Raw genomic sequence first — 14,740 nt, forward strand, 5'->3', positions numbered from 1 at the left:
CCCTGCTCTAGACTTTTGCATTTAATTCTTAGTTTCACTAATTCTATATAAAGCAAACCTGTTAAAGGCCATGGTCTTTGACCAACGTATATGTCTCGCATCATAAAACATAACGCAGTATTGTGCTGCCGTAACAGTTTGACTAGTTGGGGTGTTATCAAATTGGTACCAGTCATAATTAGGAGTAAAACCAAGTGCCATGTGAGTGAGCTTCTCATAGCAATGCGAAGTTTAAGTTTCCAAACTTGTTTTTTTGCAGAATAAATAGATTTAGTTACTTTAATTTCTTTTGACATATTACTGTTCATTATAAAGGTAACTTCCTTCAGACACTATGAAGGTTTAGCATTTTTCTGGTATAGAATAGTCAATATAAAAACATTAAATATGCAGAAATTATGGTTTTGCAAAAAGAGAGGTGTCAAATAAAACTATTTGAGCCAAACAGGTTACACAATTAGATGTGTAATACATACACATACGCAGAATTTTGCATATAAACTGAGGGCTGTCACTTAAATGTTAAGCTCTGTGTGTGTGTATGTGAGAGGGAGAGGATGAATATTTAAGACTAAGTAGATATTTTAAGTTGAAGCACTCCCTTACAGATTTTTAAGGTCTTGGTATTTCTTGAAAATGTCAGCAGAAAGTTTCCTTAGCAGATTCCTCTGAAGAGACCTGTAAGAATCAATGCACACAGTAAAATGAATCTCCCAGCTTCCTACAGTGCTGCCACTTTTGTTATTCAATAAGAGCAGCTTTCACACTGCTAAATAATAAAAGCAACATGAAACCATCTGAATGTCCTTCCTCTGTTTGTCTGAATGTTTGTATCTATTTAAGCAGTAAGCCAAATACTTTATCATCAAAAAATATTCTTCCATTTCCCCAGAGCAATTGACAAAATAATAGTTAAATCTAAGAGTTAAAAAGATTTGAGTATCAACTAAACCACAGATATATTTCAAACCTCCAATGCATATAGAGCTTATTTCCCAGTGCACATGTCCCTGTGCCCCCCATCTCCATTGGGCACCAACTCAAGTGTCCTGATAAGAACAAAAATCGTTCAGGGTATGGTTGGATTAGAAAAGAGACCATCCCAAAAGCCAGCTGAACTGACTCACTGCTTTTTCTAAAGCTAGAACTGAGCCACTATTTTTGAAGTCTTTGTTGACCCTGAGCCAACAGCCAGTTTAAATGTATATTTGACATTCTGCATCCATCTTCGTTATGAAGTGTTGCGGTATTCAAACACAGACCCAACAAGGACCTCAGCCACACATGAGCACAAACTGGAACCGAACAGAAAGGTCTGCACCCCTGCTCTACAGGGAAGATCCTCAGGTAAGGACACATGATGCTGCCCTCTGCTCACCATACAGAAAACGGCCTCTCAAATGGGGATGTGCAAACTAAGACCAATATCAACCATTCCCTGATCACTTCAAAAAGTTTGGCTTACACATACATATCTGTATGATGACCCAGCCCAGATTAAATCCTTTTAAATAATGGCGTATTCAGAGACATCAAATGAGAACCAAAAAGATTTGCTTAAGCAGGTAGTTCCACTGAGTTTAAGGTTATTGACTTTATTGGCAGGAATATAGACTAGGAATATTGGTAGGATCATAGAATAATAAAAAGGTCCTAAGCATTGTGTCTTAAAAGGAAACATTTCTTTTGAAGATTTCTTTAGATTTCCTGAAACTGTTGCTAGCTCAAGTCACTGTTACAAACATGAAATGATCACTTCACACAGAGTTTTTTAGTTCCTTTTCTCTCCTTTTATGCAGGGAAAATCTGTACTTAAAACATTAAAGGACTTGTCAACAGAGAGACACTATGCTTTCACAACCACCACCTGAGCCAACTGGTCACAATTATAAGGCTGTAATTGTGAAAAGGTCGTAGGACTGATAGTCAAGCCTGAACAGAGCAAGAGACCACTTTTCAGCTCTACTTACATTATGGTTATGTTTGAAGAGACTGACGGGACAGCACGCAATTTGACAGCATCACAGAAGATCTCCAGCCCTTGGCAGGTACACCCTGCTGGCACAGCACCAGCCACTGCGTGAAAACAAGAACGTGGATGGGTGGTGTGATGGGATGGGGAGAAAAGAAATATGGTGTAAAAGAACAGTGAGCAGAAAGACAGATGTACCAGGCTACGTTAAACAGAAATTAAGGCACATGTTTTAACGTAATTGATTTAGGCCTGGGAAGACCCTAATAATAAATACAAAGGGACACAAAAAATTATGTTACCTCCTGACCTCTGTGAAACAGCTTGTAAAAGCTCTTGAGCTTTAGGCTTGATAGACAGGAATCTGGCATGGTAGCAGTTTTTCAGATTTTTTGTGGCTCTTTTTTAGATTATTCAGTTCTCTTGTATTTACTAGAATGAGCACAATTCTGTCCAGGTGAAAATGGGATGAAAATGGGTCAGGAAGTCTTTGCTCCCTTTCCCCCCCCCAGGTCTCTGTGCTTTAAGTTAGTGCTCACAGTAGACAGCAATCAGAAAATCTGTACGAAGGGACGAATGCCTGCAGAAGTGGAGGGGGTTTGCAAGAATCATTTGATGTACGAAGAAGTGAATTTGGAGGAACGTTGCCTTCATTTCACTCCAAAAGATGTGTGTTTCATGGTCTTTCCAGCTGGATTAATATATTCAGATATGCGTTTATATTGCCCTCCTAATTGGCATATGTGGCCTCCTAATTGGCACACTTCTTTTACAGAAAATGAATCACTCTTAATGGAACTGAAATTAGCTTCAGTGCATTTGTTGATCTGAGGCATTAATTCTGTTTTACTATAAATGAAACTGCACTATATTTCTCTTTCTGATAAGCATATTTACTATGTATTTCTTTCTAGGAATCATCAGTAACAATCACACAAATAAAATCTGTAATTACTTACAGCACTCAGGTGTCTTTGTCTGAAATGCATACAGAGATTTCATTTTATTGTATTTGTCCTTGGTATAATGTTTATCAAATTGCAGAGACCAGCCATTGTTGTCTTCTAATAAAAAAACCACAAAGAGAAGACACATTAGAATAGAAATTTAGTTGCATCTATTTTTTTTCCTCAATTTGTATCTCAATAACATGATTTTTCCAGAACATTTCATAGACCAGTAGATGACCTTATCTTTATACAGCTGCCTAATCACAGGTATATACAGAGATTACGAGCTGCATAGCAGGAACAGCTTATTATACTCTCAACAACAACATTGTCTGTGACAGTTGCACCAAAAAAGTATAATATTTCACTTCAGAACTTTTTGTTTACATAGGAGTCTAAAAACTGGAGGCAACCGTATTCTCCTACCTCCTTAAACGTGTGGGTTTGTCACTTTGTCCAGGAAAGCTCAAGTGATTACTACGACTTTGACTACACTATCACAGCCTATAATTTCTTTCCTGAAAATCTGGATGAAGACCAAATGAACACTGCTTTTCAAGAGAATGGGTGACGTGGTGTAATATATTCAAGTCAGTATGTTTAAGTTAAGCTCCATATGCATCTTTGTAAACAAGGTATTTTTCCATATTACCAGTTTGGTCACTGTGCATAGATGTACTGGAACAGAGTGGATTAGGGCCATAAAGGTGAAAATTGAAGAGTAGATCTTTCAGTTCCTTCCCACAAATGGGGATTTCCAGATACAGTGGTCCTGGAAATAACTACAGAGCTGTTTTTTGGAAGTCTGTTTTATACCTGACATCTGTAAATTAACTGATCAGGTAACCACTTCCAAAACAGGGCAGGACTACACACCACCAGAAAAACCCCCCTACCCCTCACCTTTAAAAGTTGTGATCCAATTTTATTTTTATTAATTTGAGCCTGACCTCTCTTCAGCTTTACCAACACCCACATCCTTTTAGTTTAAAGCATCTCATGTAATGAATATGCACCAGTAGTGGAAATGCTCCTTAGGATGGCACTTGCTAGCTGGTGAGTCAAAGCATCAGCGATAATTGAAAGCAGTACTTTTTAGTGATACCTACTGTCAAACAACGTTTATATGAGAACTCTGAGGATGGCTCTGTTTTGCTAGTCATTACAGTCTTAGTTTTACTTTTATGATATGCTAGCAACAGTCTTCCCCCCTGGCCCTTTCACATGGTAATAGTTTAATTATACTTAAATACCCTTCCTCATGGACATTTCTCTATAAATCTTCATACTGAAGTAAGCATTACTCCTATATCTATTGGCTTCAAAATAGGCAGGGAGAAATAAAATGTATTTAATTCTTTGCAACTTTTCCCATTCTGAAATGGCATCTCCTTTTCCATGTCCCATTACAACTCCGTTGTTTCCTCAGCGAGGCAGGGGAATTGCCTTGGCAGCATCTCCTGGAGCCTGCCTACGGAGTGTCAGCAGATGGAGCTGCTCTGAGCTGCCTGCCTCTTCGCTGCCTAAGCTGGAAGAGGTACTAGACATGCTGATTAATAGATATTATGAAAGATTAAGTAAACTATCTTTTATCTAGTTATTCGTTTGTTATGCATAAATTGAAAAGATAAAAGACTCGAAGCAAACCAAAATCTCTGTCATCAGGAATTTCTCCATTAAGAGAAAAGACAGGCTTGAAAAGTGCCTTCTTCACTCAAAAATTAATGTGAATTAATTTATGCCCTGCAAGAATGCCAGCTTCCCCCCCAGAGAAGACATTTAAGCACATTTTACTGATTTCCTTGAGAGCACCTGGTATGCGCTGATCCATTAGCAGTTTTGCTAGGTTAGATCATTAAGCTGATATTCAGAAGCAGCCTAATGCATTTTGGACAAAATGAAAGGTGTTGGCAAACCTGCAGAAATATTGCTCCTGCCTGTTTTAAATAGTCAGCAGAAGTTCAGTTTTAGGACCAGGTCACAAAACTGCAACATGGAATCCGTAATTGATGAAGTGATGAGAACAGATCCTTTGCCAAGTGGCGAGTGCCTTGTAAACCTACTGCCCTGTAGTTAGGGCTGTAAGGAGGTTTCCCCTGTCACTATTTCTGAATATTTAACTGGAGCACATCCATTGACTTTCATTTGCAAGACTGGACCCAGCAAGTGGGACCTCAAGAAACTAGTGGGAATACAATGTACGCAGAGGAAGTGAGATTTAAGAAGAAAGGAATCTTTCATTGAGGATTTTTAAACAGAAATTTGTAAAGAAGTATTAAACGTGAGATTGTTCTTGGAGTATAATCATACCAAACAAATATTTTTCAGTCAGTAATACAGTCTCAAAGTATTTTTGGACTTTCTAATTAATAATTGCATTCATAGAAAGTTTTGGACAACTAACCACTTATCTGCAGATTCTGAATATATAGTTAAAAGTCATAAATTCTAATCCTCCTGTAAGCCAATGAACACATAAAGTATCATTTTTCTGCATTTCCCTGCTTCTGACACTGAAGAGTGGATAGATGAGGTTTTATTCCACCTTTTAATACTTTTAAAGTGCTTTACCATGTGGCAAAGCGTGTACAAGAGGTGACCATCACTGCAGTTCACATCTGCAGAGAAAATGCACGGGCAGTGCCTCTTGTGCTAATGGGAACGAGGGAGCAGTTCACTACGAAGGGGAAGTTCACCAGCGCTTCCAAGGAAGTTGAGAGGCAGCTGTGTATTTTTGCATGGCCATAAAAAAAAGAAGGGGAAAAAAAGCACAGAGAAAGGAGAAGATGAATTATTTTGCACTGGAAGCATTCCAGTTGTCTGGAGTTTCTGGTCAGTTCATTTGAGTAACAGGCTTTTCTCATGGCGTTGATTTTCCTGCCTTCTACTAGAAATACAAAGGCATATCCGAATATAACAAAGCAAGTTATTCAGAGTTTTCTGACCTTCAGAAATGTTTGCTTTGGGCCAAGTTTTGTGCCCAAGTTTGGGACAGTCTCTATTTTACACAAACAGTTTTGTCAAATCCCAGAAGAATGTATTGTGCAAATAACTATATTTAATACAATCGTTCGGTGAAGCACTCAATGCCAGAACTGTAAATCTCTTTGTGATCATTTAGAGTTTATATGGTAGGTTTGTGATCTGTTTACCTCTGTCGAGATGAGGTTTTCCAAACACTTTAAGAAATGACTGGTAATAGTACTGGTCTTGAAATCCCAAATCTATCATTTGGGGGAGTGCAGCTCAGATGAGAAATTACTTTTTCCTGAGCCAGTTCTAAAATAGATTATGTTGGCTGCACTTCTTTAAAAATGAGATCTGAGAAAACAAGGCATCAGCAAATCTTCCCCATGTGGGATAAGCAAAATAAATAATTGTAAATGGGACTTATTTGACTACTGATTAATACACTGTTCCTTGCTAAAAGTTGTCAATTACCATTTCTGATGGGAAAGAGAATGAGAAAGCGTATGTTAATCCTGACAAACTACAGATTTGAATAATCTGTTCAGTGACAGATCCAAGAAAATATCAGCTTTACTCAATTAAAAACACATCTCTTATTTAGGTCGGAGCTTATGAAAAGGATGTTATCTATACGACTTTCCCCTTCCCTCGGCCATGTCTTCATAGGTTATTATGCAGAGAAATGCTATCAGTTAAATGGATAAGCACTCTAAAAAGACACTGCGTCACCCTTTGTTTCGCCTTTGCTGTTGGTGGTCATAACCCATGGACATATTTCTTTCTGTCAGTTCAAATATACTTTCTCTTGCTGTAAGAAATGACTTCAGGCTTTTCACAAGGATATCTTTTAGGACAACAAGTAAAACCTGTATCCTCCAGACAAGAAGCAATTCCTTTTAAAATGTTTACAGATGAAGGAATATAATTGCCCCTTTCCACAGTGTTGGGGCATACTGATACAGCCTAATAACTTACAGTAAGACCAAAACCATACGGAGATTTTACAAAGAGGAGTGTTGCAGTGCCTGGAGCATTTGACTCTGGGAGTGAATCTCACAGCCCCAATTTAGATACCCAAGGGGAAAAAAATGAAGAACCTATAAACTGGATACCTACCAGCCAAGGCAAAAGCAATTCACCCCCCACCAAACGGTGCCACTGCACATTGACTGCTTCCTGTACCTGTTGCTTACTTTAAATGTAGCTTGCCTACTTATACGTGACAATGCAATCACAGAAAAACAGACAGGAATGAAATCAATTCAAATAAGAAATCAATTCTCTGGATGAACTAGATTACGTGCTTACACAATTTTATTCTAGATTTTAAAACAGCTTAATTAATCCAGTGCAACTTTTAAGAAAATAGGCAGGCTCCAATTTCCAAAAGATAAATATCTTCTCAACATTGTAGCTTTACTCCTGTGAAACACTTGCATAGGGGAGTTTTCCAGCTTTTATAACAATACTTTTAACCTATATAGATTAACCTGATTTTCTATTCTGTTTTTCTTGAAGTATTTACAATTTTTTAAATAAATGTGACAGAATAAATTAAAATAAACTAATAGCATGAATTAATCTATAAAACCTTGAGTTGCTTGAAAGTTTCCTTAGCAGTAAGCCATTACAGTGGAGACCAGAAGAGACAAAAGTCTAGTGAAATGTAGAAATTCCTCTTAGTTATCAACAATATTTAAAGATCTCAATAATGAAATTGATTAAAAGCCTCCAAAACTTCAGCAAAGCTATTCCATTTGCTGATATTTGCACATCAGTGTAAACCTGATTATTTCAGTGCCATGTACTGTGGATGAATGGCAATGACAGTGAGAATAAAATTTAGCCATATACGAAAAATTTCCATGTGAAGCTTGAAAAATCTGATCTTTTGCCAAGTATTCGCTACATTTTGAGCATGCAGCTGACTTCCAAGTGTTTTCTTTTTGCTTCATAAACAGAATTTACTATCTAGGGCTCAAAATTGAATGGTGTCTCATACATTTAAATCTCATCTTTTAAGTATGATGGAAAAAAATGCCAGGCCAGGAAAAGATGAGACCAACTGTAACATTATTCATTATTAGTATTAATTTGAAATATAAACTCATCAAGCTCTTCTGCAATGTGCTGAGGCAAAAATGGGAAACTCAGACCCTCTGAAATTTCTCATCCCTTATGGGCAATCCTGTAATATTAAAACATATATCTTTTGTATAGATGTTTTGAAACATCCCATAGAAATTTAGATTTCTGCTATGGAAATCTTGAAGATGATTTAATAAGTCTACAGAACTGCAATAATTCTCTGTAAGTTTATAGACCTTCAAAGAAACACATACGAAAACAGCATGACATCTATACAGATCGTTATTACTTTCACCCTGTTGAATTTTATAGGCCCTTTTAAAAAAGAGGTAGTAAGTTATAACTTATTTAATAAGGCTAGCCAGTCACCCGATGACTGCATGGCACACAGTAACAGATGAGGCCTGTGCTTTTAGAGGTAAATAGGTGCAAGACTTCAAACAGCCGCTCCCTGCCCCAGCTCTTTCGGAAACGTCTCTCTGTGATTTCCAGCCTATGAGCTAGACGGAGCTTAATGAACATCTATAAGTGAACTTTACATCTGGGGAGCTGAATGCTGCCTTTTGTTTGGAAACCTATTTGGCCTGGGAGGAACACAATGGTAAATACATTTAGCCAGTGAAGAACTCCTCTGGAGAGTCAGAAACATCGTAAATTAAATCCGCATGCCTGTTCTTGCTTCGCTGGACTGGAAAAATGTGTCTATGACACTGTGATTAAAAAACAAATGCAGACACACTACAACCATTGCCTAACTGCCAAAAAACCCAGTTTTGCAGAACTATCAGAAAAATTGTCCAGAAGCCAAATTGCTAAACACTGAGGCAACTTGTGGTCTCAAAATAGCTCAGGCTACTTTGTTCCATTAACTACTACATAATTAAAGACCCTGCTTGTGAAAAAACATGAAACACCCGAGCACGGTGTTCTTTCCATTCCCCTTTTATTATTGCTAGTAAGTAGAGTGGTAGTCAAACACATAAGAGCAGTCACTGTTTTTTTAATGCCCCATTTGCGGTGCAACAATCCAGTCTACAGAGGTGCAAGTGATTAGGCCCGATGCATGCGATTTTGGTTTTGAAATTAATAAGAATTCTGAAGTGTTGGCATTTTTAACAATTCTTATGCTAAAATACTTTTTATTCTAAATAGGACTTATACCTGTGTTATTTGCACAAAACCATTTCCTCTAGAGATGTATTAGTAATAAATGAAGAATTATTTCAACAACCAGTTCTGAGATGGAGCATAAGAAGTTTTCAGTAGTGTGAAATGACAGTAACACACTAATTTTAAACAAAGCGTGTACCATATCTACTCAATTCCCAATTAAGTTTAAGAAAAGAAGAATTAAGCCATTTATTTATGAGAGTTATATATCACAGACTGCATGGGAAGATACTGTATTTTATATCTCCTGTTTCTGTGACAAGTTGCAGGAGATCACAACCTAGATTTCTTCATCTCATCTAGAGAAAAAAACCCCACAAGAATCACTGCTAGCACAGTGCTTCTAAACAGTCTTATCCAGTACTATTTAGGAAGGCTAGGAAACATTGTTTTTTTGGAACTTCTGAGCTTTTCATTAGTTTCTTAATTTAGGTAAGTTATGATTCTTTGCTCACTGAAGACAGTGGGAGCCTTTCCATTGATTTTAGCGGAGTCAGTCCAGGTCAGTTGTCACCAGGCTCAGCCTTGCTTCATAAGACATGTTGTGGTCAAAAGCCCAGGTGGCGTGACTGAGGATTTTATGTCAGTCTTATTGTTTGCATTTTAAATTAGAACAGAACATCATAAATCCAATAACTACATAGATTTTGACTACTTGTTTGGGTACTATCAAACCCTAATGGAAATTAGGAAAAACTTTTAAATCTGAAAGAAGAACTATTTATAAAGAAATGAGTGCACCTGTACTTTACCTCCAAGGGATTTTCGGAACCTGTAACTACATGATGCTGACACATAGTGCTAACTATATCAGAGACAAAGCAGTAGGGCTTAATCTTAGACTTCAAAACATATAAAATATGATTTCATATTGGCCAGGTAGGATGTAAAGTCCAGAGTTTCCCCTGAAAGGAGAAAAGCTCAGTACCTTTTGAGATCTGATTTTGTTTCTATATTTCTCCATTTACAACTTTGTACCAAACTTAATTCAAGAGCTGATGGGTGTGTTTGGAACAAGACACCCGAGGTAAGCTACACTGCAGTTTACTGGGAGGCTTCTCCCCAAGAACTGGCATCATATTAGCACCACAGCTAATTTACAGGTACGATGAACAAATCATGCTGATGAGCCAGCAGAATGGCTGGAATATTAGGGTCAATTGCAACAAAGATCTTCGAAGATCACACAGGAAAAACAAATAGTCAGTCTCTCAGTGATTTAAAATTTAACTGCATTGAGAATTTTTGCAGCACTTTGTAATTAGCATGATATGACTACACAATGATAACTGACCCAGTGACGTATCCAGAAGAGATAATTACAACAAAAGTTGTTAGACTGATAACATTACACTTTTATCACTGCATGTAATAGTAGGAAAATTTTATTCAGAGAAAGCTGACTCTTATCTAGGACAAAAGTTTGCTCATTCAGCCCTTCAAGTAGATGGCATATCAGAGAACTTTAACAAAGAAAACATAAAGTGCTTATGTGTAAGTTTTAAAATGTAAATACTTAATTAGGGAGCAGATTAAGGATTTTTTTTTGTCTAAATCTACTCAGAGAGTTGGTATTTTGAAAAAAAGTATCCATAGATGATTACTGGCAATGTTAGCTTGTCTTCTGTCCAAATTTGTAGAGTACATTTATGTTATGATTTAACTTTTCATATGTTTTTGCAATTTGTCACATCTGTCAGAAATTGTTCACCTAAACAAACATGCACTTTAAGATAATAAAACACTCGTGGACTCAGTGAAAAGCTACATCACAAATACTGTTGTTCTGTTATTTTTGTTTTGCATTAATCAACTGTTCTTTTTATCTACAGATGTTAGTTTTAATTTTGTTTTATCATTAAGCATCACTGTCAAAGTAGAGATTCCAAAATGTTTCTTTCCATGAATATGTACTTGGGAATATGTATTTGGCATTTTTACTATGCCATTGGGCTTCGAAGGGCTTTGCCTAGAGATTGTTTAGAATACATTACCAGTAACATTGCAGCAGTAACGTCTTCGATATAAGAAATACTCTTTACTTGTTTTAGGAACAATTCCCATGTCAACACTGCCATAGCATTAGGTGAGCAGAATTTATGATTATGCATAGTATTTATCTTTCCTGCTCACATTTAAAAAAGCAATGAATTAAACACATGTTCTAACCTCCCATCTATAAACATCAAGTAGCTACAGAATCAAATCTTACAGCTGTAAATAAACAGGAAAAACCCTTCCCTGGAAAATTAGGCTGAAGCCATTATGTTTGAAATCAAACGTAGTCTCAGTAGGACAAAACACTATCAGACTGGCCCTGTTTTGCCAACTTGAGCTTTAATCAAGCTCGGGCACAGAAGGATGCTGGAATTGCCATATTTTTTTTCCCACACACATTTTGGATTTTGCTAACAGATACAAAAATAACTCCAAGTGAAACGTGATACAGGCTAAACTGTTTAACAATGCACTTGGTCTTTTTAAGAACTTGGTGCTTCAGAAAGGATGAGCATGGGGCAGAACAGCAGAGAAAAATTTACTGCCATACTCAAGCCTAAAAAAGGAAAGACCTCAAAACCATAAGCTTTCATGACAACTTATGAAACTTTAAATAAATCATTTTTATTTAAAAATATAATATTCATGAAAAATTTGCAGAGACACCCACTTCTACTTGATGGACTATGTTTTCAAGTTCAAAAGGTAAGATTGTATTTTCTGTGCACATTTAAGGTTATCTAGTGATAGTTCAAAAAGAGCCTTCCATTACTTCGGGCATGATAAATTGCTAGCCTCCTCCTCTTATTGCAGTTTACTACATTGCCTCAAGCTCTTCCCCATCAGGATATCACACACGGTATTTGATTGGTTTTAGAAACCCAAGTAGGTGACAAAGGCATGTGAGTTTTCAAAGATGAGTGGCTTCACTCTGCTGTGACATATCGGCTACAATTCACCCCTTTCTAGAAGTGGAAGAAATGCTGAAGATGAGCTGACCAGCAGCATGTCCACACCCTGAGATTAAGCACTAACACAGCAGTCTGAGACCTAGAGGCTGTTCCCAGCTCTGCCTATGATCCTAATTTCAGGTCATTTCACTTCTCTAGGCCTTAGTTTTATGTTTATTCTTTGGACATGGAGAGCATGGTGGAAGCAAAAGAGGAAGCAGATTAGAAGGCGGCACCATGAAGCCAATCTTTATGTGCCTGGGTTGGATGTGAATGGCGATTACAGCACATCTGAAAACACATCTCTCAGTGAGGATTTGGTTTAGTTTCAAATATTTATAATCATGTTTTGCTGTTACTGGGCATGCAGTGCATGAAACAGGACTAATATTGCAAATCATCCCAAAGATTATAACAATAAATATCTCTATAGGAATGAAGTGGGGAGCGAGAGAACTTTACTCATTAAAAGAGGAAAGGGACAGAATTGCTACAAGATACTTGGAGTGACTAGTTTCAGTATTTTCAGAGGCTCCTATCATGTTGGTCTCTTTTGCACTGATGCCTTTTACTTTTTGTTTCAAGGGCATTTAAAGACTTCCACAAAGCAACTCTCTTGGAAGATCTACGCGTGCTTTTTACGCTAGTTGCTTCTCTGCTTGTTTCATTCACTGATGTTTCTTAAAAGTGCTGTTTCAGTAATTGCAGATGCTGTTAATATTCAACACACTTTGAGGCTTGTATTGAACAGCTAGACTTTGGATTTTCTTATGTTTAGAGAACCTGCTTTTTTTCAAACAGCAGTATGATTTTCAAAAGAAGTGAGGTTTTTTTCCTTTTCTTCTTCATCATTGTCCTTTCCATCACAGAAGGAACTACTGTCCATGACAGATTTTTGCTTTGTGTTTCCTTATGTTATAATACTGGTTTGTACATAAGATATGTGCAAGTCTTCACTATAACTTTTTTCTGTAGGCTTAAGATACTACTTTATCATTACTGAATAAATCATTAGTAAAGCATTTGCTTTACCTAGCTATGTTTGAGATACATGCATTAAAAAAAAAAAAAAAAAAAGGTATTTCTGAATTCCTTTGAGGGTCTACACTGATTTTCCCCTCCCCACACTTGTTGGGTTGAATGTTGTAGACTGGCCACCTCAAAGCTCTTATTCAAATTTATGCAAGATGAAAGTGTGCAAGAACTTAAAAGTTGAGCTACTTAATTAGAGTACCTTGTGGATAAGATTAAAATTTCTGATGGTACTGCATGAATCAATTACTGCACTGGAATAATTTCATTTTGAATTGCTTTTCTGTAACCAGGAGCAATGACTTCAACTGAAAATGACTTGTAAATTTGAAAAATGGGTAGAAAGAAACAGATATAACTGCTGGCATAAAGCAGGCTTACTAAAGGGGTCCTGGGAAACTGCAGCACAAAAAATAGCCAGATAGTTTCTTTGTCTTGGGAGCTAATCAATGAGGCTTCCTTTCTTGGATTTTAATCAAGATGAATGGTCACAAAACAGAGCTATCCCAGAAAGATCCCCACACTTCTGCAGTGTAGGGGCACTGCAGAACAACTCATCAGGACATTCCATATTCTCAAGGAAGGAAGCAACTCTTCCTTTGTTCAGACAACAAAGTTTGACTGCAACACTAGTTTTTGAGAAAACATTACTGCTGAATGTGACCTTAATGCGTTATACATGGCATGCATTTCTAAATGAGAATATGGGGTCAAGATATGAGAAAACCACTAATAACGTAGGTTTCCCAGTAGGTCAATACAATGACTCCTCATTTTTTTTTAATTTAGGCTTTCAGAAATTGAAGCTAACACATTCTTGAATTACTATACCCAGAAGAGGATTCAATGTCACAGCTGAATTGTCTTGCAAGTTATACTGTCTTGTATATCCCATTATGAGACTGTGTATATCCTAATTGCCATTTGATTAAGCTATACACTTTCAGCAAGTCCTTGCACGATAGGCTTTCTGGTACTATACAGAAATGAAACATGGATAAATCAACTGTGTGCAGTGCTTGGATTTCTTAAACATAAGAGGGCACCACCATCAGCAATTCCTGCCACTGTAGGGCAAGATAATTACAGAAGAAGAATAGAATAAGAGCCAAGTTTATTCAAGATTTTGATTACTGGCAATGGAAAGTCTGTTTATGCATCAGCAAATGACATAAAAATAGAAAAAGCTGCAGGTCCATTAGATGGGATTAGAATTAAAAGTGACTTTCATATGGAGTAAGACACTGAAATTTGATAGGCATAAGAATAAGATACTACACAGAGGTACAAAAATCAGCTTCACAGATATACAATGAGAACAACTATTTCAAAACCTCATTAACTTTCATAGAATCATAGAATGCTTTGGATTGGCAGGGACCTTTACAGGCCATCTAGTCCAACCCCCCTGCAAGAGCAGGGACATCTTTCACTAGATCAGGTTGCTCAGAGCCCTGTCCAACCTGACCTTGAATGTTTCCAGGGATGCAGCCTCCACTACCTCTCTGGGCAACCTGTTCCAGTGCCTCACTACCCTCACTGTAAAAAATTTCTTTCTTAACTTTCTTTCTGAGAACGCTTGTGAAAAATACCTTTACCATACTTTCTTT

The 14,740-nt window shown here is 37.2% G+C and overlaps 1 protein-coding gene across 5 annotated transcripts in view; it reads right to left on the reverse strand.

Moving 5' to 3' along the window:
* Positions 1–14,740, reverse strand: part of RXFP1 (relaxin family peptide receptor 1) — a 51,616-nt gene that overhangs the window by 16,645 nt on the left and 20,231 nt on the right. For all 5 annotated transcript variants that reach the window (XM_072861704.1, XM_072861701.1, XM_072861703.1 and 2 more), the window contains exons 3-5: positions 2,932–3,036; positions 1,971–2,076; positions 607–678 (exon numbers count right to left, since the gene is read on the reverse strand). In XM_072861704.1, coding sequence (XP_072717805.1) covers positions 607–678; positions 1,971–2,076; positions 2,932–2,974 — 221 coding nt within the window. In that variant the 5' untranslated portion in view covers positions 2,975–3,036. The remainder of the gene's footprint in view (positions 1–606; positions 679–1,970; positions 2,077–2,931; positions 3,037–14,740) is intronic.

Source organism: Ciconia boyciana, chromosome 5 (assembly GCF_034638445.1).
Source record: "Ciconia boyciana chromosome 5, ASM3463844v1, whole genome shotgun sequence".
Lineage (NCBI taxonomy): Eukaryota > Metazoa > Chordata > Aves > Ciconiiformes > Ciconiidae > Ciconia > Ciconia boyciana.